This window comes from Naegleria gruberi (genome assembly GCF_000004985.1).
Source record: "Naegleria gruberi genomic scaffold NAEGRscaffold_40, whole genome shotgun sequence".
NCBI classification, from domain to species: domain Eukaryota; phylum Heterolobosea; class Eutetramitea; order Acrasida; family Naegleriidae; genus Naegleria; species Naegleria gruberi.
This window is the reverse complement of record NW_003163287.1, coordinates 24,557-51,750: the sequence shown is the minus strand read 5'-3', so window position 1 is coordinate 51,750 and position 27,194 is coordinate 24,557. Positions and strand designations below refer to the sequence as shown.

Genomic DNA, 27,194 nt, shown 5'->3' with positions numbered 1-27,194 from the left:
ATTTGAATTATTGGAACTATTATTAACAATTTAATGAAATAAATTATTAGAAAAATGCCGAAACAAAAGCAAGTTAAACTAATCTCACTAGGAAAGAGTGACCAACCTTCTAATTGCATGAAAAACGCCCTGATCATCTTCTCAGCAACTCATGACTCCGACCACTTCCTAAAATGCATTGAAGAGAAACTAATGTGTTTCTTACAACCACCCTATCATGTTGGAAATGTCAAATATTCTCATCAATCGGAACAATGTTGCTATTATCCAACCAATGACAAGCAATTTATACTGAAAAGTTTGGATAAAGTTGATCTAGCTGAGCTATGTCAATCAAACGAATCGAAAATCAGATCAATTTTAAAAGAATATGATTTGCTGTTGTTTACATTGAAATCTGGTCAAGTTGAGCATGATTGGGAAAATTCAAAACTTGGTGAAATAATTAGAGAATTTGTGGATAGAGAAAAGATTGCAATAATGTTTGCAGCAAGTAGTGCATCGATTAAATTGGGATATTTGAAGAATGGAACATGTAGTGGATCTTCAATGCGTTTTAATGTGAAATTGTTAAATTCATTGAAAAGAGTGGAGTTATTTGATCAATTTCTTAATCTATATTCAAAATCAAGAAATAGATGCAACACAACATTAGAGTTTGGAATTTCGGCCTTTTCATCAATTAACAAACTTCAATCTAAAAATGTTGACGATTGGTTATGGATAGGTCAGCATCCAACACAGAAGGAACAATACTCTCTCGTACTACACAAAACAAAGAAATTATTATATGGTCCATTCTATGGATTTACACATGGAAATAATTGCTTACACGATCTTATTTTCTATTCATTGAAGTACCTATTGTTTGATCATTTGAAACGTTCTCCATATTATGGTGATAGATTGCTATTGAAATGTGTGAATAATCAGCTGTCTGATATTGATATTAATTGTTAACATTTTATTCTTTGATTCCAAACCAAAGAGTTGAAATGTTTACAAAAATTTTCTTTGTTCCTCTTGTTGTTGTCTATCTCTGTGTTGATACTTTTGTTCTCTTCTTACTCGTTGTTCTTCTGCAATTTGTTTGCTGTATTGTTCCTCTAATTCTTCTAATTGAGGTTTTAAGAACTTTCTAATTTTCTTTAATTTCTTATCGGCTGTCTTTACTTTTGATTTTTCCACAGGTGTAGCAGCCATTTCACACAATTGATTAATTTGATTCATTAATTGAACCTCTTGTTCTTTAAACATTTTTGAAATAAAATTCTTTGTAATATCTGGATGTGTCATATACAAACTACCAAGAGCAACCACAGAAGGAGAAAATAAAAAGATTGCATCTGTCATTTTGATAATTTCTGTAATTTTTGTTTGAGCATCCATATAAATAGCATCACCTCCAACATCATGTAAATCGTGAACATATGCATAAAGTGAACGATATGGATGATAAACCATTAAATGGAATTCTAATCCTTGAAGTAATACAAGTTCATATTTGAAAATGATTTGTGTAGTTAAGCTTGAAGCATCAGAAACAATTTCATTCACCTTTTCCAAAAAATTGGCAAGAGCAACAAACTTTTCCTCTGTCTTGGTTGCCAAGAAAATACATGTTAACATCATAAATACAATATCATATTCCATAACAGAATGTTTCAAATAAAATCTTTTCATAAAGGATAAAGCTGTTGCCTTTACGTGTAATGGATAACCCAGTTGTGTAGAAATTTCAAACAAAATTCCACAATATTTTTGTACAATAATAGATTCTTCTTCTGGTGTTAGCAGATCATCAGCAACCAACTTTTTATCAGTATACTTTTCTTGAAGATCCAATATTTCTTTTTGAACCCGAAGTTTAGCATTATCACGTACTCTAATCATTTCCTCCTTTTCTTTAAATATCCAAAATAATTTCTGACTAGAGTTGGCGAATGGAGATGCTACTGATGATGAAGAGGATGAAAACGATGCTTCCATCATGGTTGATGATGAATTAGGTGCATCCCTAAAGATTGCTGTTGTGGACATTTTTTTTCTTGCTTTTAAAAACAACTTCAACTGCTCTTCCGTATGCAATAACAGAAGAGTACAGCAGTACAAGACTATTTGAAGTGGTTGGAGTACTACTTTTGTTGTATTGATGGTAAAAGCGGTCTAGTTTGTGATGGAGAGAAGAACAATGCTTGATGAGAAATCATATTTTTAAAATGAGTAACGGTTTTGAACAGCGGGAAAAAAATAGTCAAACAGCAAGAAACAGCAGCCGATTGTGAGTTGTTTACATTGAGTAAGGTTTGAGGTTAATGAGATGAATGGTGTGATAACAATTGAGAACATGCGGTCAGTAGTAGAGCACAGATCAGTAAGATTTAATCTCAAAGCAGATGAAGAAGGCAACTCCATACGATCAGCGGTCTTACAAGGACAATAAACACAAAACTCCTTTTTCTTGTATTGTTGATAATTATATTAATAATTATATTAATAATACACGTGTTCAATTAGAAGAAAAAAATGATTCCTCCACAAGCAGCTAATAATCATCAACAACGACCAACAAATCTCCAAGCCTTGCATCAACAACATCAACATTCACTGAGAACAACATCAGGATTTACAAATGCTCCATTTTCTAAATCTATACTAGGACTTGTGGTGATATTGAATTTTATGAAGGCTCTTCTCGGAAGGGATCGATTGGATTTTTCTCCTAAATTATCAGTTTTTAGATCGATAGTACAATATGGATTTACTGGACATTTTGTTTTTTCAACTAATATTGAATTGTTATTGGGTTGTATTGCAATTTACTTTTTCCGTTTGTTTGAAAGGCATTGGGGATCACAAAAGTTTGCTGTAAGTAGTTTTATATTTAATGAAAGCAATCAATAATGGATTGAATAATCATTATTCCGATGAATATGTTGGTTCTATTGCTATTGATTGATTGTGATCAATTGATTTAATAATAATAATTATAGAAATTCTATTTGTTTACTACTTATGCATCCTTCATATTGCAATATGTTCTTACGTCATCATTGACTAGTAGAAAGATGTTAATTAGTGGACCTTATGGATTCTTATTTGCTGCTCTTTTGGTTTATATTATTGATATTCCATCAACAGCCAATTTGAAATTGTTTAATATGATTCCAATTACTGACAAGCAAACAATTTACGTAGTATTTGTCCAATTAATTTTGAGTAGCTTCCCACAAACTCTAGTTCCAGCTCTTAGTGGAGCTCTTGCTGGAACTATTTATCAATACATTTTGTGTAGAGTTTTGAAATTGGATAGAAAGATTAAATTCCCAAAGATTGTACTTGCATTGGCAGATCAAATCAAACAAACCATTCAAGGAAGTCCTGTAAATACAACAAATGCCAACAATAATAGTGTAAATAATGATATCAACAACAATCAAAGAGATGGAATTTCCGAACAAGAATTGAACGATGTTTTGAATAATTTGAATAATAATCAAAATCAACAACCAAATATTAGAGCTGGTGGAGATGCATCGGAAGAAAATATTCAACAATTAATGCAAATGGGATTTTCGAGACAAGATTGTGAAATGGCTCTACGACAAGCAGGTAATGATGTTCATCTTGCTACTGAGCTTTTATTACAATAATGTAATTTTGTAAATTAGTAAACCCCAAATATAATAACATCTGTTAAAAGATTAATTTGTACCTCCTTGATTCCTTCTTTCAGCAACTGATTATTGATATTTTCTGTACTTTTCTCTAGTAATGAATCTTTCTCATTTGTAATCTTTTTTCTTCTGGTTTGAACTGGTGTAGTTGGTTTTTGACCAAGAATGATAAACTCAATAGGTTTCTCGCTAATTTCAATTAAATCTTGCTTGAATTCTTCATCTTTTAGCATTAATGTCTTTACAATTACCGTACAAATAATTTTCAATCTTTTAAGGTCCAAAGATGGAAGAGCATACTCATAGTTGAATGTTGAGAGAATTTTCTCGAATTGAAGTCTTAGTTTGGAATGATTGGTATATCCAATAGAGTCACAAATTGTTGGAATAAGCTCATAAAGGGAGTGCAAGAATAATCTGAAACGAACCATGTGCACTTCATCTCTTATGACACCTCCATCTTCACTATACAATTCTTCATTTGTTGGCCTAAATTGCTCAATATCATTTGAAATATCAATGCCCATTTCCTTGTACATATCCTCATAAACCTTTAACTCACTATAGTCAATCTTTGATTTTTCCTTCTTTGGTAGCACTTCTTGGGAAGTTTCTGCTTCTTGAGATGGGTTATTGAGATCTTTAAAGTATTGGACAGTGGATTTAGTAACCATTCTGGAGAAGAATGTCCACAACTCTTGGAATAATTCTAATTTGAGTTCAGAAGGATCAATGCCGTCACCAGTCCCATCACTGTCACTGCATGGCTCGAAGAAGTATCCAATTCTTTTAACTTCCTTCTTAATTTTATCATTTGAATAGGATGGAATGAATCCTTCAATATTATCTGTTTCACAATCAAGCTCATCTTCTGCACCAACTGCTGGCAATTGAGGATTTTCATTTTCTTTGACCTTAACAGCCAATGTAGCTTTTGGATCTGTCAAGACAGATTCTTTCACTTGATCCAAAATAAATGTCAGTCTTTCTTCTCCAATTTCAGGGAAAAGCATGAAAAGTAATTTTTTACAATCTCTAGTATATGGAATTGATGTACTGCAAGCATTCATCTTTTGGAAGGATTTCTTTTTACAAACTTCACAGCAAAATAATCTGTTTGCAAAACTTGAAACATCCACCAATTCTAATCTATTGAAATCAATATAATACTTTGGATTTCTTCCAATCAATTCATCATCAATTTCATTAGAACAAGTAGGATTACCACACAAACCAGATGCATTTCTCTCTTCCAAAACTTCTTCAAAATGTTGTGGCTGTAATAATTGACAAACATAATCCAAATAAATATCGGATACATATTCCTGATCAGCCATAGAAAATATAATCTTTTGAATGGCATCATCAACAAGTTTGTTAAACACTAAAATAGCTTTTTGTGTTTTTTTAGGAATTGATGGTTTTTTCTTTTGTTTTTCTTCCTCAAATTTGACAGCCTTCTTCTTTGATTGTTGTCTTTGTTTAATAGGCTTTTTTGATTTTCCCTCATCATCGGGATAGGCAAAATTATTTTCTTCATCGTCATCCTCATCTATTGGTCCTTGATATTCCTCCTCTCGATAGTATTCCTCCTCCTCTTCATCAAAATCACTAATTGGTTGAACATTCTTTGAGAATGTAGTACTCTTCTTTGGAAGCATTTTTTTTGATAAGTTTTTTTGCAAGAGGTGAAGTTGATGAAATTAGTCAACAATCGGAATGTTTAATTATCAAAATTTAATTCTATTATTTATTACTAGTTTGTAATTCATATTCTATTAATTTACTTGTTCAAATTATTAAATTATTTACAAAATTTGTGATATCCGATATATTTACATGTACATGCTGTGGATGTTATCCTTCAATCTGGAAGGATCCAATTTTTGTTCTTCATATTCAGGGTCATCTGTGAGAACATCTTTCCTGCACATTGGACAAGTATTATGTTTTTCAAACCACAATTTCAAACACTTGATATGAAAGAAGTGATTACAGTCCTCTAATTTATGGCACTGATCTCCCTTCTTATATTCCTCTCCACAGATAGGACATGATTCATCCTTATATTGAGCATCTTCTGCATCTTCCGGATCAAACCAAATAACTTCCATATTTCTCATAAATGTTTTAGAGGCTGGAGGTTTACCACCACTTTGATGATCATGCATATTTTCCTGATCATTTTGTATTATTCTCCAAATAACTTCATCACCTGTGAGGTGATTGTGATCGTCTTGTTCGGTGTCTACATCATGATCGTTGTGGTAGAAGCTCATCTTGTTATTTTTTTATTATTATCTTAAACGTCATTTAACAGTTACAGGTAAACGGTGAATAATAAAAATTATTAATAGGATAATTACGACAAGGAGAATATGCGGATGATTTGTTTGGATTGAATTCTTTTTAATTACTTGTAACTATTCCAGTATTAAATCCTGAATCACCAGATTGACCTGGTTGAGTACCAGGTGCTGTAATGATAAAATCAAGTTTTATGGTATTGTTGGTAATAGAGCCTTTGTATGTTGCAGTTCTGCCATCATCCCATTTGGCAGTTGCATCCATTAAATTATTAATTAAGGTGCCACTGTATGTTTTCGTAAATGCTTGACCAGCATTCTTATTACTTCCAGAAATATTTCCATATTCTAATGAAATTTTATAAACATTTCAATTTTGAGAGAACTTACTGTCAACATTAAAACTCATCATCCAACCATCCACAATGCTACTCTTTAAATTTGTGAGCAACTTAATTTCAAATTACTTACACTGGGAAGTGCATTATATCTTTTCCAATAAGTTTTTCCATTAATAGTATATGTTTTTGGCTGACATGGAGGGGCTGATGTTTCGAACAAAGTTCCAACATTGAATCCACCATCGCCTATCGTGCCTCCCTGAAGATTTCCAGGAGTAAGAATTACATAATCCACTCGAACCTTATTACCTGTTAAGCTTCCCTAATATAATATAAGTAACATATTAATTATCATAACTTTACAACAACAAACCTTGTATGATATTACTCTTCCATCAGAGAATTTTGCTGATATATCAAAGACATTATTTTTGAAAGTCCCACTGTAGTATTTTGTTAACATAGTATTCTTGTAATCAGTTCTATTGCTTCCAGAAATATTTCCATTTTCTTATGGATTTGTTGATATTAAATTGTTATTATAAAGATACTTACGGTCAACTTCAAAAACCACTTCCCAACCCTCAACAACTGTAAGGCAAGGTAAACCATTCCATTTAGTCCATGTTGACACACCATCTTTTCCACCACCAATTCTGTAGTATCTTGTTGTTGGTTGCGGTGGCATTTGAATTGGAGTTGGTTGAGGTAATTGTTGAGTTGTGGTTGGAAGAAGAGGCGGATCTACTGGTTGAGGAAGTGGTGTATTTCCACCAACTCTTCTGAAATAGTCTCCATTAGATAAATCCATTTCGTTCAGGTTTGTTGCTTCTGATTTGAAGACATTTTCCACACCATTTCTAACAAATACAATATAAATAATGAATACGTTTCTGTAAATATCAAACACTACATATCCATCACAGCTTCTTCCATCAGTTAAATTACTCAAAACAAAGTGACCACCCTCATGATTTGAACAATTCCAAATCTTCGTAATTGATTGTTTATCCTCAAATTATGTTAACATACCATTCCACAATAATCTTGATACATAGCCCCAGTCAGTAAGGGAACATTTTTGATAATTGATTGGTTAAAATCTGTGGGAAAAGAATTACTTGGAGCCTTAGTAAATGTGTCCACTGAGGAGATTAGTTGATTTCCATTGTTGCTTGAATATTTCAAATGTTTTGTTCCATCAAATCTAAATAACTTATACAGATCGGAACTATATTAATACATACGTTGCAAATACAATCCATTGAACACCCCCACTCAAAGGAACAACAATTCCTGACGCCACTCTTCCTGTAGTATTTTCCACCCAATTAAAAGTATTACCACTTTGTGAAGATCTCCAAATTTTGCCATATCTATCTGTCCATTCTCCATTCAACTGAAGTGTTGTCATTGCAACTTTTTCCGATCAACAAGAAAATTATTACCTCCCTTGAGTAATGTTATTTTTTTCTAGAATTAATTAGTAGATTCAACCGCCAAAAAACTTTCATGAACTTGAAGCAAAAATCGAAGTATTCCCTATGAAAATATCAAGGTTTCAGTCAAGAAGCATAATACTTAATTGTAAATTCTGTCAATATCACCCAACATCATTCATCATCAACATAAACTTGAGATAAGAATTTTCTTCCCTAATAAAAAAATGCAACTTCTTCGTTCTAAGCGATGGGATAAGGTTTGTCGAATTGTTTTCCATAATACAGTGGGTGAACCTGTGCAAATGATATGGGTGGATTATGATGGAAAGGAACAACCCTTCACTAAATCCTGGAGAGAAGTGTTGTCAACAAACAGCAGCCACTCATCCATTTGTAATGAGACTTGTTCGGGATCAGAAAATTCTAGCAATATTTGTTCCAACTGATGAGACAATTGATTATTTTGAGGTTCAGCCTGGAATGTTTGTGTATGATAAGGAAAAGGATGGAGTTCTTTATGGAGAAGAGTCAGATGATGACGAGAATGTAATGAAATTGAGGAAGAGAAAGATCAATTAGAATGGAAGGAAGAATTTGAGAATGCAATTGAGGAAGATACTTCAAAGAATATTCATACTTGTAATTTGATTAACGCAAGTGATATTGATTGGAAATCTCTCAAGTCAACCTTCGATTCGAATAATCAAACTGATATTTGGATAAAAAATGATACAACAAGAAAGTTTGATGTCATTAGAGTGGATACAGAAGGAAATCACTTTTCTCATGGTTATGCAGCGCTCCTATTTCAACGTTTTGGGGAACTTTTGCATATAGTGGACATTATTTCTTACTGAAGGATGAGAAAAGTGATCAAGTTGAGTATGTGTTGAAAGTAACAGAAAAACCAACCATGTACATTATTGAGGCAACCTATGTGGATTATCCAGCATGTATAGAGGATGATAAACAGTCGAGTTGTAGAAATATTCTAATGAGCCATTCCAATCAGAGAATTGGTCCTCGTAAAATTGGTTTCAAAACACCAGATATTGTAAATGATCTAGTTGGTGAACTAAAGAGTAGAAACTTGAAATTTGTTGATGAGGATTTCCCTCCAAGAAGTGATTGTGTTAGAGCACAAGACCTATTCAAGAAACCGGCAGTATTTAAGAATATTTCTGTTAAGGATGCAATTCAAGGAAGTTTGGGTGATTGCTTTTTAATTTCAAGTATAAGTGGAGCAGCATTGAGACCAAATCTATTAAGGAGAGTATTCATTCATTGTGAGTCGATTGATCAAAACTAGGTCTCTATGCACTCACATTCAATTTAGAGCCAAACAATGAGAAGATGACTCTCCTCATAGATGATTATTTTCCTGCTGAAAATGGTCGTTTAAAGTTTGCCCATTCAGATGATGTTGGCGAATTGTGGATATCTCTAATTGAAAAGGCAATAGCCAAACTAGTAAGTATTCTCTTTTGGATCTTGTAAAATCAATGAATTAACATTAGGTTGGAGATTATGAAAAGGTAAATCCACTGATGAATGCTCACTTGATCTACCCTTCGAATATTCTTTCTTTACTATTTGGTGGTAGAGCCAAACAATTAGAATGGTTCACAGGAAGAGATTCAGAGGCAAAAGAAAAGATGAAGAATGGTACTTTTTGGCCCTTAATTGAAAAGTTATTAGACAGTGCTACAAGTGTTCCAGTTTGTGCAACAATGCCAGGTGAAGAAGGATCTGATTTGGTCAACTCGAAAGGTCTTGTTAATTATCATGGTTATTCACTTCTTGGATATAGAAAATTCCCAGAACATGATTTAAAATTAGTAAATTTGAGAAATACATGGGGAAGAACTGAATATAATGGACCATGGTCCGATAATAGCTCAGAATGGGACAAGTATCCAGATGTGAAAAAATCACTCAAACATGAAAACACAGATGATGGTTGTTTCTGGATGACTTATGAAGCATTTGAGAATTGTTTTGGTGTAATTTGGTGGAATGATAGATAAATATCCTATTTATTCAATTTACAAAATTCCAAAAGCTATGAAATTATATAAAATTTAATTTCCAACACAACTTACCAACAATGAAGGCGTGAATAATTCCAGGAATCAATCCAAGCAAGGTCAGGAAGATGTTCAAATACAAGTGAATGTGCAATCCCTTTCTAACAGCAACTGCTACAGGAGGTAAAAACAGACAGAACAAAATCAAGACAATCTTCTCTGTGTCGTTCATTTTTTTTTGATTGTTGTGATGACATTTGAATGATGTGAAAAGTAGATATTTGCGATTTGTTATTGTTTATTGTTGTTCTGTCTCATCAACATGTTCAAAAATGAAAAATCCTCATTGTTGGCAAAGTTTTGAGGGGTAAGGGATTGACTTCTTGTATTTACATTGAAATTGAATTGAGGATTGGATTGTGGTGGAACTGATTCATTATTGATTGATATTTCCTTAGTTGCTTGTTGTTGATTAACCGAATTCATTAATAGAGAGAGGAGTATCTGTACAGATCTATTGTCGGTTTGTTCAACTTCTTGTGGTGTTATATCTCTAGAGTTGGAGCTTCTTGGGGAAATGGTATTGTTTGGAGTGGAGTATGGTCTCGACATGGAATCGTTTGAAATTATTAGGGATGGAGGAGGATTGAATGAGTTATTGTTGACTGAATCTATCATAATGACTGGATTGGTTGATGATTGAGAAATTGGTCCTATTGAAGAACGTCTTCTTGAGTCCATGTCAATTACACATTCATCAGATGTGTTTTGCATGTCTGGTATGATTTTGATATTATTGTTATAATCTGAAGAATGGATGGTATAACTTCTGTGATTTCTATTGTTATGTAATATTTCTTCTTCTGATTCATTTTCGGTTGGTGATGACTTTCTCTTCTTTCCTCCCTTAATTGGTCTCTTCTCTCCTGCTGTAGAAATATCCAAAACAAAGTAGTTATCTGTGAAATCACCTCCAAATGTTCTTAACTGTTTTCTAAGCTTTGTATATCTACCATTCACTTTCTTTCCTACACTTGAAGCAACAACTCTTTCCTTTCCTCCACTCTTTGGACTTGATACATGCTCGTTAGATGATGCATCATCTGAAGGATCAAAACAATGTTCTCCCCCAAAATGCATGTCGTTGCTGTTGTTATTAAGGTAACAGTTATTATTGTGAGGAAATGATGATTGCATTTTGTTTGTCGTTCCAAGATGTGTATTGAAAGAGTTCTCAACTAAATTCATTGCATTTTGACTATTTTCAATGAATGGTTGTGGAGATATGCTTGAAGAACACTCTATGGTATTTGAGATTGAGTTGTTTGACTGTAATTGGAAATCAGATAACGTTTGCTTCCTCTTGTTAAGGGCCTCTGTGCTACAAAACTGGGAAATGCAAGTATCTTCAAGGGCTAAGGAAGGCTCAGATACTCTTTGGTTTGCGGAACCTAGTTGGAATGGATTTGAAAATGATTGGACTAGTGGTTCGTATTGACCAGTCATTGAGTTTTGAGGAACCACGTTGAAATTTACATGTTGTTGACTGTTTTGATTCATGTGAAAATTGTTTGAAATTTGATTTCCGTTCCTCATGTTGCAATTATTCATGTTTGATGAATTATTATTTTGTACATTGAACATGTTTGAGAAATCAAGAGGAGAGATCATATTCTCTTGATGCTGGTTATTTGATCTGATGAAGTTATTATCGTAGCATGTCTTGTGAATATTGATGGAGTTTGTTGCATGTGGTGATGAACTGAACATGTTATTTCCATTATAGGTTTGAGGATACTGCATGTTAGTTAGTTCGTTATAATTGAGAGAAAGATGTAGTCCAGAACTACCACTTGATGATGGAAATGAAGAAGTACCATTGTTTGTTTGCTGTTGATTGTTAATATTGAGGGAATTGTTACAGAAACCATTGCCATTCTTATTTCCTCCAAACAACATGTTGTTATTGTTTGGCATCATTGCAAAAGAAGAGTCAACAAGTGATGAAGGGGCAATGTGTTGATCGTTGAAGGTATAAGTTTGCGAGCAATATTCTGATGTTATTAATTGTTGTATAATTATTAGTAGCAGTAGCAGCATTATAACAATGTTCATCACATAAGCAACCCTTAATACAACAAAATAACATACCTTTTAGCAATCTTTCAATGAGCACTTTATGAGTGAGAGTACGATCTTTTAATGATGAAGATGATGATGAAGTTGATTGGTACATGCACGCAAGGGTTATCAAGTAAGGCGATAAATCTCAAGACTTCCAATCTTGTTATTGTTGGTGTTTGTTCGTTTTTTTTGAAAAGGTCAAAGAAGTCCCGCTTCATTGTTCAAGTATTAGATCGCGATCAGACACCAGAAAGCGAAATTTTGAGAATTGTTTTGGAAACGGTATTTAGCTATTAAGGAAATTTTTACAGCAACCAGTTCAAAGATACGAACCTCTATTGTCTATTCTACAACTAAGAGAATCATATTTTCCAATAAAACACAATGCGATTTATAATTAAGGCCAACAGTCACGATGGAACTGTTCCAAAATAAGGCGGATTGAAGAAGATTGTGTTCGTGAGAACAAGAGTTATTCACTGTATTGATTAAAGTCCAGTATCTCCTTTCTTAATTTATTACGGGATTGAACAGTTATTATCACAGAACTCGATGTGTAACTTTGTAACAGTAACATTGAATATTCATTCTCTTCAATGATACGTAATTGAGGGAGAAAAGAATTTTAAAAAATTGAATAAAAATCCGAATCCCAATCTTTAATAGCTTAATCATTTTAGAAGCATACAGGCAACATAGCATGCTTTTAATTGCCTTCCAGTATCTTGTTGATTTCTTTATTTTACTGAATATAATTAAAATATTGGTTTACATCAAATTCGCAAAGTTCGGGATATGTTCCTGCAAATCACAAAATCCATCATTTATTAGAAAAAAAAATGAAAAGAAAACTGTCTGATGATTCCAACAACTCTGAACCATCCCCCTCCAAGAAGTTGATCAAGACCAATGGCAGAAATGATGATAATATTTGTCAATTACCTTCGGAAATTCATAGCGAAATTTTAAATTATCTCGATGATACTCTTGATGGAGCCAATTTTATTCTTACCTGTAGAGAATTGTACAATTCACTCTATCAGAATCACTCTTTATTTCTTTCTAGTCGATTAAAGAGAGATTTGGAAAGATTAGTTCAGAGAGTTGACCTTTCCACTTTTGTTCGAACAAGTAATTTGGCAAAAAAGAAATCGGATGAAAAGGAGGATGAGGAAGATGATGCTGATGAGGAAGATGAAGAAGATGAAGGATCTGATGATGAAGAAGAGGAAAGAACAGTCAGAAAAGGTCAAGATAAAAAGACTTTGAATTCATATGAAGAAAAGCTTATACAAACAGTTTCAGAACTTTCGAATACTGTGGAATTGGTCAAAGCAAAATTGAAATCAAAAACCAAAACACTGGAGAAAATGGCAGCTTGGAATTCATATTTGGATGATGTGGAGAGAACCCATGGAAAAGCTATTGCCAAACAATTGGAAGATAATATATTCAGAAAGTGCACCATTATTTCTTTTAAATCGACAAGAATGGATTATAGATACTCTTACGAGGCACAAATCAAGATTGGTGACATTACTATTGACCATGATGCATATGATGAAGAGGGATGTGTAACTAGTTGGACTTTGACAGTAACAAAAGAAGCGAAAAAGAGAGGTACAGTTTTTGTTGAGCTACCAGATGGAGGTGATTTAATTTTAACAAAAGCTAGTGAAAAAGTAAGAGAGTACTTGGGATTGGGTGAAACAATTTCAGACAAATTATTTGTTGACTCAATCATCATGGCACTTCCTTGGAATCCTGAGTGGAATTGTGTTTTTTATCCTAATATTAAGAGATCAAAATATTGATAAATAATTCTCAAACCACTTATTCAAAAAATTTAATTGAAACATCTGAAAATTGACCATTCTCATTAAGTAGATATAAAAGTGAATATTTACATGTAGCCTCATCTCTGAATTTAAAGTAAAACCTAAAGAATTTTCCATGTGTAAAATTCTTATTCTTCTTCCTAACGGATATCAAATGACGATCAGAAACAGATAAATGCACTTGGAATAGTTCTGGGTTTTCTGGGAATGGTCTAAATGCAAATAAATTCTCAAGGGTTTGCTTTTCTGGCATTGGAATTAATGAGGAATGGGTTTCATTCATTATTTTAGAGAAGGAAATCTCTTTTGATTCTTTCGATCGTGAAATGTATCTCAATAATAAGGCATCACTGTATCCTGCATTCAAATCTCCGTCTGGGAAAAGAAACTTTTCTCTTCCTTTCTTCTTTTTGACTCCATTTTCAGGCAATTTATAAACTCTTGGGTAGACTCTCTTTACTCTATGGTAGTCTAAATCAACCAGCAACCATTTGAATTCATTGGTGAATAAGCTTTGATAGCTATTACTTGATTGTTCATTGTTGTTGACCTCACGAATGAGAACCAAATATTTGCTTGCTGTTAACGGACATGACAGAATAGAATTTTTGTTCCACACTTTTGGTTTGAAATCTATATAGTTCTCAAATGGAATTAATTCCATTTGATGATTTTCCAAAGAGTCGATCCCCTTTGGTATTATTTTGAAAAATCCATGATCATTTCCATAAACCATTAGATAAATCTCATTCGTATTCTGATTGACTAGTAAAAGTGATTGACCAAAATCAAACTCAAACTCAATTGTGTCCTTAATTTTTTGTTCATTATTCTCGTACGTGAATAGTTTAAAGTTATAGGAGAGGCATGTGTTTTTGTATAATGCATAAGATACAATATGTTCACATTGGCCATTTCGTCTAATTTTAGGCGAAATTGTTGTTGATTCAAAAAGTGATGTAATCATATTCTGTGTAAGAATTGGCATGATGTGGGATGTTCCAATTTTCTTAATTTTAACTTGTGATTTCTCAATATCTTTCTGACACAATTCAATTTTCAAATTAAATAAATTCATAAAATCAGATAAACAAATATCAAGCTCATTATTACTAATCTTTTGAAATGAAATAATTGGTTCTCCTTCAGAATCATATCTTTCACTCCTAACAATCTGTCCATCATCCAATTCTTCCACAATATCCAATATTCTCCACTTTAAACTAATTCCCAATTTACCCAATTTAATCAAAGCAAATTTTGAATAAACCCCATGATCATCATCAAACATTTCCTGCAATTGAGCAAGTAAATACTTTGGAAAAGTATTCCTAGGACATACTCTTCTCACATCATCATGATAAATGTACTTTCCTTCCTCCTCCGAATAGAGAATCACAATAATTGGTATCATTCTAGTTGTAAATTTAAAATCATCATAAAATGATTCGTGATTGTTCACAGTGTTGATATCATCAGTGTTGTTCTCTGACTCTTTATCGTGAATAATGAAGGAGAGATGTGAGTTGAATTTAATGTAATCATTCGTAATGTGTTTTGGCATTGTTTTTTGACAAGTATTTTGCATAGTGGAATGTTGTTGTAAAGCATTGAAAGTTTCAATTTCATTGTTTTTGCAAAAAATATTATTTTTAAGTGTTTTCAAGATTGAGGTCCTCATCCTATTTATTAATAATTAAATTCTCAAACAACTTTATCGTTACATTTTAAAGTGGCGCTCACAAGTTTCCCGCCAATTTTCTTACAAAAACCGTTTCTCTTTAAAATATTGTGAAAAAAAATGAGTTCTATTGATGATGACAATATCTTCATCGAGCAAGAAGAGCCTACTGAAGAGGATGTTTTAAAATATGCAGAATTTCTTGGTATTGATCCTGTGCTGGAAAAGGAGTTAATACCAATCGCTTTGGAGGGAATAAAAGCTCCCTTACCTGATGGATGGAGACCTTGTCAGTCCGATGGTCAACTTTATTACTTTAATTTTAATTCAGGAGAATCAATATGGGATCATCCACTTGATGCCTATTATAAGGAAAAAGTGGCAAAGGAAAGGGAAAAATTGAAAAAGGAAAAAAAGAAGAAAAAGAAGAAAATTACAACAACAAAACTTGATCCGCTCAATTCTTTACGATCATCAGATGAAATACCTTCTCTTACTAATATGACTACTTTGTCTTCTTCATCATCTGTAAAGAAGCTTAGAGAATCAAGTTCTTCATCTCCGCAAAACAATGAAGAGCTTATCAAATTACAAGACAAAATAAGGTCTCTAGATCAACAACTTGAATTATCAAACAGGGAAAGGATTGAACTTCAGAAAAAGATAATACACTTGAATAATGAGAATGAAAAACTAGAAAATGATCTTAGAGAGAATAAGAATAAGATGGAAGTTGAGTACAGGAACAAAATAACTCAGCTTCAAACCGAAAAAGATATCATGGAAAAGAAACACAAGCAAACTCTCCAAGATACATTTATTGAAAATAGGAAACAAATAGCATTAGCAAGACAAGAAGCAGATGAAATGTTTGAGGAAAATGCTAGATTGAAGAAAAATCAAGCACAAACTGAAGCAAAGACGTTTAAGGCTATCGAGTGTCAAACTGATAAAATTGATACTAAGGTCCTTGTTGAGAAGATTGTAGAGAAAATTGTAGAGAAACCAGTCGAGAAAATTGTAGAAAAGATAGTCGAGAAGGTTGTCGAAAAACCTGTTGAGAAAATTATAGAGAAAATTGTAGAGAAACCAGTCGAGAAGATTGTTGAAAAAGTAGTCGAAAAGATTGTTGAAAAACCTAAGATAGTTGAAAAGATTGTGGAAGTTGAGAGAAAGAAGACTTCTCTCTCCAAAACAACTCAAACTGAAATACAAACAATATCAAGTCTCTGTCAAACAGATGGAGTCAAAACCACATCTGATGGTGTGAACACAATAACCAAAACATTCAAAGATATGCTTGCTCAAACAAGTGAACCTAGACAAATTACCCCTAAGAAAGTTGTAACTATTGACCAGTCACAACAGACAACAGAAAAAACAACTAGAGATGAATGTCTCCAAGCAGACATTCAATTACCTGCAAATAAGCATGTAGAAATAGAGACAATAACTTTGTCTCCAATACCAGTCCAACAGGGCCCAAAAAGTCCTGTTCTAGCAACACCTCTTAAACCAATTTTGGTTAAAACTAAGAAACCTAAGCAATCTAACAAGTATGAAAGCCCAAGTCCTCTTTCTATATCTGATTTGGACAAGGAAAATACCCCTCCAAGACAATTAGCTAAACAAAACACTGAATTCCTTCTGTATAAGGAAAAAACTGAAAAGAAGATTAGTGAAGAAAAGCTTAAATTAAAGAAGGCAAAAGAATTCTGCTCTCAAGAAAAAGAAACGATTAGAGCAAGACAAGAAATGTTGGAACAAGCCAGAGAGGAATGGAAGACTGATATGTTGAATACAAGCATCATTAAGGATGGATCCCAGCATAACATGAATAAGATATTGAAGAGTGTTAAACAACATTTGGAAAAGCAAGCTCACAGCTTGAATAATGATGTCAAGAGAGTGAATGAAATTCAAAACCTGATTGCTTTAAGAAAGAAGAAAATCAAAGTACTGGAAGATAGTATTATTGATCAGAGCCATTTTGAATCATATATTTCTGCAGATCCTGATTCCCCTAATAGTCTATCTACCAGTAGCAGCAGTGATTCTGACACAAACAAGTCTCACCTTGCCAAGATATTGAACAGAATTGAGGAAGACCTTGCCCTTCTCCATAAAAAGATTGAGCTCCAAAACAAACCACCTGTTGATGAAAACTACAAGGCCTACAAGAAAATATTCCCAGAACTTGATCAAACTAATCTAGATGAAACATCTCAATCTTACCAAATGATTTCAACAAAATGGCATAATTATTTCAAACAAACTGAGAAGAGAAGAAAGATCCTACAAGGAAAAATTAATGCATTCCAGAATCAGTTAGACAAGTGGATATCTGAAAGAGATCACAAAAGGGACATGTTTTTAAAGCATGGAAACTGGTTGTTGTCTCTAAAACATGAACTCACTTAGAAAAAAATGGAAACACTCAACGTGGAGATTAGATTGAGAAACATTCCTTCTCTTTCTCCGATCCCAAAACCATCTGAAGAGGAGATGATCAATGAATTCAAAAGTGTAAATATACCATCAGATAATCAAATCATCAAAGATTATGTACAATTCCTATCAAAATATGGAAGTGGAAAACTAGGAAGAGTACACTTGTATGGTATTTATCCATCATCAACATATTATCAATTCGATATTAAATTCCAAACAAAGAGAATTCAAAATATTTTCTTAAGAATGATTAACGATGAAGAAAGAGAAAATTCAGCAGAAACAATTCTGGAACAACATTATGAATCTACATTTAAGAATTTTGTAATTTTTGCCAAGGATGGAATTCAAGAAACACTCTATTATGCATGGAATTTAACAAAGATGGAATCAATTTATTTAATTGAAGTTGATGAAACTTTAGGTGATGTAAGACCTCCAACTGCAGTCTGTGATAATTTATTAGAATTTTTACAAAATGCATGTTTAGGAAATTATATTCATGATGAAAATTTACACTCTACCAAATACTTGAAAGATCATGAGGATGAGGACGATGATGATGAATCTCCACTTGTTGAAAATGTATTTATTCCAAGTCTTGCATTAAAAACCTCCGATTAATTTTAATTAATATTATTTATTGTTGTGACTTTCTTCAACACATTCCAATAACAGTTCAGAAACATGGATAGAGCTTTAACTGTGTAATATATTTAAATGATAATGTCGTGATGAAATTGAAAATCATCACGATCAAATAAATATTTGAATGTTAACCTCAAATAATTGAAGATAAAAAAAATGCCAAAGTACAAGAGTGCTAAATTCATGTTTAAAGATGACCCAAACAATAAGAGATGGGCAGAAGATAAATCAAGACTCGGATTCAAATTATTAGAAAAGATGGGTTGGAAGGAAGGTGATGGTTTGGGAAAGAGAAAGGATGGTATAACGGAACATGTAAAAGTATCAGTTAAAACAGATACTGCAGGTATTGGAGCAACAGAAGAAGCAAAGAAAGAAAGAACTGTCTGTCAAAAAACATCATCATTCTCGGATATTTTGAATAGACTTAAAACAACAAATACAGATAAATCATCATCGGACTCAAGTAGTTCATCATCGGATGATGAAAAACAACAAGTAGTCACAAAGACCAAAACAAATAGAATTCACCATCATAGAAGAGCTAGATCGAAGATGACAAGCCACTACTCACAAGAAGATTTGGCTGCAATTTTAGGTAAAAATCCAAACCAAGAGACAGAAGAAAAGAAAGAAAAGAAAGAAGAAAAGGAAGAAAAGGAAGAAACACCAGATCCACATTCCAAAGTTAGTAAGATCAGTAGTGATGACTATTTTTCACAAAAGTTAGGAAAGGAAGAAAAGAAGAGAAAGAAGGAAGAGGAATCAGATCACAGTGATTCTGAATCGGAGAAGAAAAAGAGAAAGAAGGAAAAGAAGGAGAAAAAGAAGAAGGAAAAGGAAGAAAAGAAAGAGAAGGAAGCAGAGGAAAAGAAGAAGGAAAAGAAGGAAAAGAGAAAGAAAGATAAGAAAGAGTAAACCATTTATTATTTTACATTTCAGCATTATTTTCATATTCAAATTCCTCATCCGCATTTTCCTCATCAACAGAATCATTTTGAGACTTTTCACCCATTAACTTTAAGAGTTCTGAAGAAAGGAAAGTAACACATTCAGTAAATGTTATATGTTGATTATTGTAAGGATCTACATAGTTCAACCATTGAGCATAATCACTTTCCGATCTATTTGGATTAATAAGGTGAAGTAAATGTTTGAATTCAATTTCACTCAAGATACCATTCTTGTCTCCATCAACTTTTCTGAACAACTTGACAAACTTGTACAAGAATTGCTCGTGACCTTTCAATTGATATGTCAACAAGACTTTGAGGAAAATCTTGAATGGAACCTTATTTTGATTGTTTGGAATACTTTTAGTTGGAGATGTTGACCCAATTTGTCTACTGTTTCCTCTGTTGAGCTTGTTTTGGATGGCTTGAATAGCTTCAGTTACCTTCATAATTACATTCACAGAATCTTCCTTATTGTACATGTATTTAACAATATCAACCCATTCTTCCTCAAGGATGTCTCCAGACATTCTTTGTTGAAGCATTGCTTGAATTTCAGAATCCATCTTCTTAGTATATTTTCCTCTAAGGAAAACCTTTAATAATTCAGCTACAGTATCCTTTAATTGTTTTTGAACAAATCTAAATTCTTCATCGATTTCATTTCTTAAAATTTTTCCAAATACAGCAACATCGTTATCTTCAGTAGAGTACCTCTTAATACCTTGGACAATTGATGAAGCATAATCCAAAATTATATTCTTAAGACCATACTTTTGATTGAGGTATGTATATAAATGTTGTTCCATTGTTTCTCTGGGAAGTCTGCTCTCTGCACACTTTTCATCAAACTTTTGCTTAGATGCGTAAATTTCTTCGATCAAATCCTTTAATTGACGCAAAGTTAGGGATTTAGTATTCACATTAACAGTAATTTGAGACAGCTTAAAAGTACTACTGCTCAGTTGTGAATTACCTGTAGAAGGTGATTGTGGTGTTTTAAGTAGTTTGGATGGTGAAGTATTGATTTGTGTGGAAATCTTTTGTCTATTAAGTTGGAATTGTGTAAGTCTGTTCTTGTATTCTAAAATTTGTTAATATTGAATGAAAATTATGAAACTTACTTTCTAATTCAGTCTTTAAGAATCCTATTTCTTCACACAAACTTTCTCTTTCCTTCTCCCAGCTGAGCAATACTTTTCTCTTAGTACTTTCACTGTCGGAAGCTGATTGTTGAAGTGCTTCAGCAGCTTCAAGAAGTTGTCCTATTTCAACATCTGCTGCATCTAAATCTTTCTGCAAAGATCTAACTCTCTTATTATATTCAAGAACAGTATTATCCATCAAAGTGAAACAATCATCTAGGAGGCCAGAGTAAGAGCTCTTGACAATAGCCAAAACACTTGATAATTTCTTATCGGATTTTGCAATAACACCAATAATATCCTCAAAGCTTCTATCGTACAATGTCTTATTAGCATTTGAAATGGTAATTGTTGCCTTAACGTGATCAGTTTCCTCTGTTAAATTATTCTTTAAATGTGCAATAGTATCTGCAGCAAAGTTTGAAAATTGAGGCTTTTGTCCTAAGAATAAGCAGGATGCTTCGTAAACCTTTCTTGAACCTTAATTAATAATATCAACCTTAAGGAAAATGATAAAACAACTTACTTTCAAGGTCTGTTTCATTGAATTCAACTTTTTCGTTTTGTTCAGTGTTAGCATAGGAGTCTTGAGGTGGATTTGAAGTAAAAGTTTCACCAGGAGCATCTTCTTCATTGTATAAAGCTGGATCATTATCAGGAATATCTGTTAATGGTGTACCATTGAACGATTGCAAATTAGCCATACTAATAATCAAATTATCTTCATCATCTTCGTTCAATGAAATGTAGAGATGTTTTAGGGAAGGGAGAGAAACCAAGCCTGACATTATATCTTCCAAATCCCCAAAAGGATTGTTACTAACATCTAAATATTCGAGCTTTTTCATGTTGCTCATATCTGAAGGAAGCTTTGAGAGGAAGTTATTACCAAGCCTTAAAACTTTAAGATTTCCTAATTTTCCCAAATAATCCAATACATCATCCAAGGTAGTTAAATTACACTTCTCAAGTGATACCTCTGTAGAGTCTGGATAATTATTCAAAATCTCCCTTAATTTTTCCATGATGAAACAGTTTGCTTAATTTTTTTTAAGATGAAAAATAAAAAAATAACGACCGTATTGTAATTTGTTATTGTACGAGTTCGATCTTGAACATTTCAAGTAATTCAGTTAAATATTAGTACACTGTCTAAATAATAAATATGAGATATATACTTCTTTATTGAAGTTGACCCTGAAATAATTCTAATAATCAGAAATTTAATTTTATTATTAATTAACTTTTATTTAGCTTAATTAAATCAATTTTAAATCAGAATCTATTCTTTAATAACAAGTTATGCTATTAAAAAAGGACGGAACAAATACGGAATTGTTTCGGAATGGTAAGGAAATTTATTATTAGGTGGAGAAAACACAAAGGTAAATACCAAACGTAACTCAGCCGAGAAAATTCAATTAGAAAAAAATACATCAACAAGAAATATGAATCCACAAGGAGGAGGAGGTGATCCTTTAAAAGAATTATTTAATTGGGCTGTTGCCAATTCATCTTCCGAAGAGTTGAGAAGACAAGCAGCAGATTCAACAGGAAATCCACAAGAATTAACACCAGAAAAAAGGGAAATTTTGGAATATATTGCTTCTCAAATGAAAGGAAGTGATCCATATACTGTCATTAAAAAGGCATTGGCTGTTATTAGAGATGAATCTTCATCAGTTGATGATACTCTAGATGCTATGGATCAAATTGATGAAATTGTTGGAAAAATTGACTTTGCTACTGATTTCCACAAAATGAAAGGAACTGAATATATCTTTGACCATTTCCTTTCTTCGGAGAGTCAAGATGAAAGAGCTGATGAAATTGAAATTAAGTTGGCTTCTCTTCAAATACTTTGCACCTGCCTTCATAATAATCCAGCCATTCAAACTGATGACCTCTATCAAGTTAAATTCTTTAATTATTTGGCAGATATTTTGGATAATCCAAGTTCTAAAGGAAAGGCAATTTTAAAGAAAGTTGGTTCTTCTCTAGCTGCACTCAGTTCTAATCAACCAAACACGTTGAAACAATTCAATGATAGACATATTATAGGAAAGATTACAAAAATAATGCATACCGAGCAAGATGAACAAGTATTAAGCAAATTTATGTTTTCACTTTTAAACGTAATGATTGCAGATCATGGAATTTCAGTAATAGGAGAAGAAATCGAATATTGCTGGACAAGACAAGACGATAGCTTGAAGAACTTTGTTCTTAAAGTCATTAATGATATTTCTAGGTTGGATTTGATGGAAAAGACAGCTCTATTCCTTAAAGAATTAGCCAAGTATCCAATTACAACCTATTCATTTGTTTCAGAAGCAAAAAAGATACTTAGTGATGGTATTTTGTTTATTAAGTCAAAAGTCAAATCTGAAGATAGGGATCAATTACTTCCATATTTCGATATTAACAATGAATTACATTAAATATTAGTATATACAGCAGTTGCAACTTATTCTTCGTCTTGCATTTCATCTTCTTGATCCACAGGAGTATCCTGTTGTGTTATTGGGGCTTGTGTATTCGAAGAAGATTGCTCAGAGTCCCCGGCATTCTTTGATTTGAGATACTTGATTGATCGAGAGAAATATGTGTTTGGATGAGGGAATGAGGAACCATCGTCTTCCTTATCAATGAGTTGAATATTGTTGGCCTTCTTGGAAATGCCATGACTCACTTCGAAAAATCTTCTACAAGCAATTTGGTATTGATGATTTTGAGCATACTCAATAACTTCTTGGAGTTCATCTTCGTTAAAGGTTGCACCTCCACCATAGGACCTCATTTCATGTCTCAATTCTTCAGGTTTGAATACCTTGAAAGGACAAACATATTCTGGATTATTGATAATTTTAGAACAGCCATATGGTGTATAGTTTGTCTTTTTACCTTCCTTACCATAGTTGTGTCTAATATTGTAAGCATATTGTTTGTCAAATGATTCTGTTGTCATTCCACTAGCTGTAAAGTTTTCTCTCCAAAATTGTAATGCATCCTCTAGTTTAAGACCAATTCCCTTCAAGAACAATCCGTATTGCATTCTTCCATAGTGCTTCAAGTGATGTTTTTCTTTCAATTCCTTGTGGAGAACTCTCATACAGAGAGGGAAGCTTTGCTTGCTTAGTGATTCAATTTGTTCAGCCTTAACTTCTCCTGTATTCATGAATGATTGAGTATTAGAGTACAATGATTTGCCTTCACTAGCAGCTGGAATAACATCTTTCAAGAATGGTAAAAGTCTATCCTTTTCTTCTTCATTGAGATATTCTGGATATACTGCTTGAATTTTAGAGAGCCCAAGAACTAAACTAGCTCTAAAATGTTGCTTGATTAAAGAGGTCAAATCATGTGCAAATAAATAAGCTTTTCCGTTTTGAATGAACACACTTCTGCTCGAAACAAGTTGTAAAACAGAAACAAAATCAACTTTGAAAACTAAAGTATCCTCCACATTAAATCTCATATCTGAAAAGTTGGACTTGTTGTGTGAAATTAAAACAGGTGCATCAGAATCTGTTTGTTGTGGTTTTTCATTCTTTTGTTGTTGATATTGTAAATGGAAGTATAATTTAGTAAACATTTTTTGAAGAGCACCTTCATATTTTCTCTTTTCTTCCACAGAAACACGTTCTGCATTGATACCATTTCTTTGTAAAATTTCAATGTGAGCATCTTGAGTATCACTCATCAATCTACTTTCGAATAGAGCACATTCATTTGTCAGGAACCATTGTCTCAAATTTTCACTAATAATTACCACTAGTACAATGTAGTATTGTAGAAATACTTACCTTCTAGCAAAGGCCAATCTCAAGACATGATGAGATATCCAATCTGGCTCACAGTTGTCTAAATCATGTGGCATTCTCAAATCAAAAACTTTGTTTGATTCCTCTATTATATTATCCTGTAAAGCTTTTCCGGAGATATTTCTAGCCTTCCAAGTATCAATCATTCTCAACAACTTCAATCTTTGGAAAGAATATTCTTCAAATTGTTCCAATGTAATTTCTCCCATCGGAGGTAAGTGATACATGCTTTTCCAATTGTGTCTATTAGAGGCATCACTTGATGATCCTAGTGTGATGTGGGTTCCTCTAGATGATTTTTGAAAGAGTGTAGACTTGTGCTTTTTTGATTTGAGTGTTTGAACCATTTTTTTTAAATTTGTTTTGAAGAAATTTGGGCGCCAAATTTTTGATAACGATTTTTTAATTTTTATTTTAATTTAATTTAAACGATCTTGACAGCATCAGCGTTTAACATTGAGACCTCACTGACATACCAGTCATCTGTTTCTTGTGATTCATCTTGTTTCAAAATCCACATTTGGTTTTCCTTTCTGATATCCTTTGGACCTCCTTCAACAATTTCTCCAGCTTCATTTTTCATACAGTGAATGTATTGAACAGCGCAGCTGATAACAAGGGCTGGATTACCAGCATCATATCTAGTTGTGTAGAGCATTACATCTTCAACGTGCAAAATCTTGGCATCATATTTAATCTTTGTGTGAACTCTTTCTTGAATTCTAGGGAAGAAAACTTGACGATAACATGATTCGGAAACAAATTTCTTGATGGTGTGTGCATCATCATTAAAATAGGCAGACATAATTTCTGGAATAATTAAAGTTTCCATTGTGACTAACAACAAATCCAAATCAAATCTAGGATCACGTTTCTTGAATGCACCCATAGCCAAAGCATTTTCTGATGTAGATGAAATATCAGCTTCGGTATCAGGAATATCCTCTTCCTTAGACTTCTTAACTTTTTCTTGAGCAGTTCTTGCATCAATAAATGAGATTGTTTCGCTCAAAGCATTAAGTATTCCTGGTACTCTAAATAACAAACTTGGATTTTTACCAGTTTGCTTGAACAGAATATCTTGTAAGAGAGCTTGTGTTTTCTTAACAAATCCTGAATTAATATAATATGGTTCAATTAATGTTGAAATAACAGGTGAATTTTCACGTGTAAGTTTGATTGTTTCAGCATCTGTTGGGTTGACTTTTGGTTTTCCAGCTTCACTTTCTTGAATTCGTTGTTCTTGCATTCTTGCTGTCAAAAGTTTAATAAGCTCTTCTCTTTCTTGTTCTTGACGTTCATGTTCCACAAATTCTTCACTTGTACCTTCTTCTGGTTCACTTGTTGATCTTAACTCGTTCTTTTCTTTAATTTCTTGCACCATTGTTTCCAATTCCTCTTGACTAATAATTTCTGTAATATTTACCAAGGAACGAGTGAATGGGTTATAAACAAAACCTTGAGACAAATCCAATTCTCTTGCATATTTAGTTCTAAAGAAGAAAACTGGAGCTCTCTTCAATTCGGAAATTCTGTTGCTTGCAACCTCAGTAATATATTTAAGACCAACTTTTTGATTCAGAACATCATAGGCAGAGTCTACAGCCTTTCCGACTTTAGACATTGTTTCTGACTGAAGGATTTTTTCTGTTGTTTCATCAATAGCTGATGATGTCTTGTTAATTGATTCTCTACTTTTCTCTAAAGCTGGTTTTAATTTTTCAACACCTTTACCGAGTAAACTTTCTTGATAATTTAAAATAGCTTTTTGCACAGATTCATTGTTTTGGATATTTCTCTTTAAATGTTCTTTGAACAAGTCAGAAAATCCTTTAGGACCATCGAATAATTTATTTTGTGTGTGGAAGGATCTGTTGGTGGTATAGGGTGAAGGAAAGAAGAAGATGTACTGATTCTTTTTAGCCTTTCTCAAGAATTTTGTGATGACGGATGTGTTATGAGCGGCTGATGAAGTAATTCTGTTCATTTTTTGTTGAAGCAATTTTTTAATTAACTGTGCGATTAATAAAATTGATTTTGACTGGTTTTTTATTGTTGTTATCGATCATTGGATGGGATTTGAACACTTGACCAATATAAATACTCTGTCACCATTCTATCACAACATTTTATGTAATAAATCAAATTCGATTCAATCATTGATGAGAAGATAGTGAAAATATCATGTAGATCTTATCAGGTTTGATTTCCTTAATGCAAATAGTATATTGATGAAGCTTGTAAATCGGGAAATAAATCCTATACAGAACTTTGTTTACTGTGTTCTTCTTTCAACCAATGTGTGAAAGGTTCTGTTGTTGAAAGAATTGATAATATAAAGACCTCAAATACATTAAATCTATCTGAAAATGAAAGAATAAACGTGAGGATGCAAATTTCATCTCTGAAAATGGAAGGAGTAACACAACTTGGGCTGTCATTGTCAAACCTCTTATAATTTTTGATGATTACTCACTAGGCAATTCCCAAGTTTCAAATATAATAAACTTCTTATCATTATCATCAACATTGTGCTCATTTACAAGAACAACTTGATCTTCAAGTTATCTTACTTTGGAGGGGCATTAAGGACAATCGAATGTTTTTTATTTGGACTCTCATCTTATCTTTAGAGTTGTTCTTTACGATGCTCTCACTTTTCACTTGTTCAAATCAGCTGTACTTTCCCCAAGTGAAAAAAATACAATAATTTTCCCTCCAACCAAACAACAACTTC

The 27,194-nt window shown here is 32.8% G+C and overlaps 14 protein-coding genes across 14 annotated transcripts; 6 read left to right on the top strand and 8 right to left on the bottom strand.

Annotated features, from left to right (window-relative positions):
* Nucleotides 1-999: 999 nt before the first annotated feature.
* On the bottom strand, nt 1,000-1,992 carry NAEGRDRAFT_50931 (cyclin box fold domain-containing protein; the record flags this gene model as incomplete). Its single annotated transcript, XM_002674298.1, has 1 exon — nt 1,000-1,992. The coding sequence occupies one exon, from the start codon at nt 1,990-1,992 to the stop codon at nt 1,000-1,002; it is 993 nt and encodes a 330-aa protein (XP_002674344.1).
* A 534-nt stretch (nt 1,993-2,526) lies between these two features.
* NAEGRDRAFT_70390 (uncharacterized protein) lies at nt 2,527-3,484 on the top strand (the record flags this gene model as incomplete). The annotated part of the gene is made up of 3 exons (XM_002674389.1): nt 2,527-2,868; nt 2,994-3,413; nt 3,443-3,484. The coding sequence occupies 3 exons, from the start codon at nt 2,527-2,529 to the stop codon at nt 3,482-3,484; spliced, it is 804 nt and encodes a 267-aa protein (XP_002674435.1).
* Nucleotides 3,485-3,607: 123 nt separating this feature from the next.
* On the bottom strand, nt 3,608-5,338 carry NAEGRDRAFT_80617 (uncharacterized protein; the record flags this gene model as incomplete). Its single annotated transcript, XM_002674297.1, has 1 exon — nt 3,608-5,338. One exon carries the CDS (start codon nt 5,336-5,338, stop codon nt 3,668-3,670), a length of 1,671 nt encoding a protein of 556 aa, XP_002674343.1. The 3' UTR covers nt 3,608-3,667.
* Nucleotides 5,339-5,512: 174 nt separating this feature from the next.
* NAEGRDRAFT_70388 (uncharacterized protein) lies at nt 5,513-5,956 on the bottom strand (the record flags this gene model as incomplete). The annotated part of the gene is made up of 1 exon (XM_002674296.1): nt 5,513-5,956. The coding sequence occupies one exon, from the start codon at nt 5,954-5,956 to the stop codon at nt 5,513-5,515; it is 444 nt and encodes a 147-aa protein (XP_002674342.1).
* Nucleotides 5,957-6,086: 130 nt separating this feature from the next.
* Nucleotides 6,087-7,738, bottom strand: NAEGRDRAFT_70387 (uncharacterized protein; the record flags this gene model as incomplete). The annotated part of the gene is made up of 7 exons (XM_002674295.1): nt 6,087-6,331; nt 6,374-6,416; nt 6,455-6,646; nt 6,698-6,834; nt 6,880-7,315; nt 7,357-7,555; nt 7,626-7,738. 7 exons carry the CDS (start codon nt 7,736-7,738, stop codon nt 6,087-6,089), a joined length of 1,365 nt encoding a protein of 454 aa, XP_002674341.1.
* A 941-nt stretch (nt 7,739-8,679) lies between these two features.
* On the top strand, nt 8,680-9,793 carry NAEGRDRAFT_70386 (uncharacterized protein; the record flags this gene model as incomplete). The annotated part of the gene is made up of 3 exons (XM_002674388.1): nt 8,680-9,052; nt 9,076-9,236; nt 9,284-9,793. 3 exons carry the CDS (start codon nt 8,680-8,682, stop codon nt 9,791-9,793), a joined length of 1,044 nt encoding a protein of 347 aa, XP_002674434.1.
* A 291-nt stretch (nt 9,794-10,084) lies between these two features.
* NAEGRDRAFT_70385 (uncharacterized protein) lies at nt 10,085-11,752 on the bottom strand (the record flags this gene model as incomplete). The annotated part of the gene is made up of 1 exon (XM_002674294.1): nt 10,085-11,752. The coding sequence occupies one exon, from the start codon at nt 11,750-11,752 to the stop codon at nt 10,085-10,087; it is 1,668 nt and encodes a 555-aa protein (XP_002674340.1).
* A 1,004-nt stretch (nt 11,753-12,756) lies between these two features.
* NAEGRDRAFT_50928 (uncharacterized protein) lies at nt 12,757-13,731 on the top strand (the record flags this gene model as incomplete). Its single annotated transcript, XM_002674387.1, has 1 exon — nt 12,757-13,731. The coding sequence occupies one exon, from the start codon at nt 12,757-12,759 to the stop codon at nt 13,729-13,731; it is 975 nt and encodes a 324-aa protein (XP_002674433.1).
* Nucleotides 13,732-15,556: 1,825 nt separating this feature from the next.
* Nucleotides 15,557-17,857, top strand: NAEGRDRAFT_70383 (uncharacterized protein; the record flags this gene model as incomplete). Its single annotated transcript, XM_002674386.1, has 1 exon — nt 15,557-17,857. The coding sequence occupies one exon, from the start codon at nt 15,557-15,559 to the stop codon at nt 17,855-17,857; it is 2,301 nt and encodes a 766-aa protein (XP_002674432.1).
* A 276-nt stretch (nt 17,858-18,133) lies between these two features.
* NAEGRDRAFT_70382 (uncharacterized protein) lies at nt 18,134-18,511 on the top strand (the record flags this gene model as incomplete). Its single annotated transcript, XM_002674385.1, has 1 exon — nt 18,134-18,511. The coding sequence occupies one exon, from the start codon at nt 18,134-18,136 to the stop codon at nt 18,509-18,511; it is 378 nt and encodes a 125-aa protein (XP_002674431.1).
* Nucleotides 18,512-19,466: 955 nt separating this feature from the next.
* On the bottom strand, nt 19,467-21,658 carry NAEGRDRAFT_70381 (uncharacterized protein; the record flags this gene model as incomplete). Its single annotated transcript, XM_002674293.1, has 3 exons — nt 19,467-20,572; nt 20,613-21,113; nt 21,160-21,658. The coding sequence occupies 3 exons, from the start codon at nt 21,656-21,658 to the stop codon at nt 19,467-19,469; spliced, it is 2,106 nt and encodes a 701-aa protein (XP_002674339.1).
* Nucleotides 21,659-22,079: 421 nt separating this feature from the next.
* Nucleotides 22,080-22,920, top strand: NAEGRDRAFT_58729 (uncharacterized protein; the record flags this gene model as incomplete). The annotated part of the gene is made up of 2 exons (XM_002674384.1): nt 22,080-22,768; nt 22,885-22,920. The coding sequence occupies exons 1-2, from the start codon at nt 22,082-22,084 to the stop codon at nt 22,918-22,920; spliced, it is 723 nt and encodes a 240-aa protein (XP_002674430.1). The 5' UTR covers nt 22,080-22,081.
* A 180-nt stretch (nt 22,921-23,100) lies between these two features.
* On the bottom strand, nt 23,101-24,804 carry NAEGRDRAFT_70379 (uncharacterized protein; the record flags this gene model as incomplete). The annotated part of the gene is made up of 2 exons (XM_002674292.1): nt 23,101-24,394; nt 24,440-24,804. 2 exons carry the CDS (start codon nt 24,802-24,804, stop codon nt 23,101-23,103), a joined length of 1,659 nt encoding a protein of 552 aa, XP_002674338.1.
* A 77-nt stretch (nt 24,805-24,881) lies between these two features.
* NAEGRDRAFT_50923 (uncharacterized protein) lies at nt 24,882-26,444 on the bottom strand (the record flags this gene model as incomplete). The annotated part of the gene is made up of 1 exon (XM_002674291.1): nt 24,882-26,444. One exon carries the CDS (start codon nt 26,442-26,444, stop codon nt 24,882-24,884), a length of 1,563 nt encoding a protein of 520 aa, XP_002674337.1.
* Nucleotides 26,445-27,194: the final 750 nt, after the last annotated feature.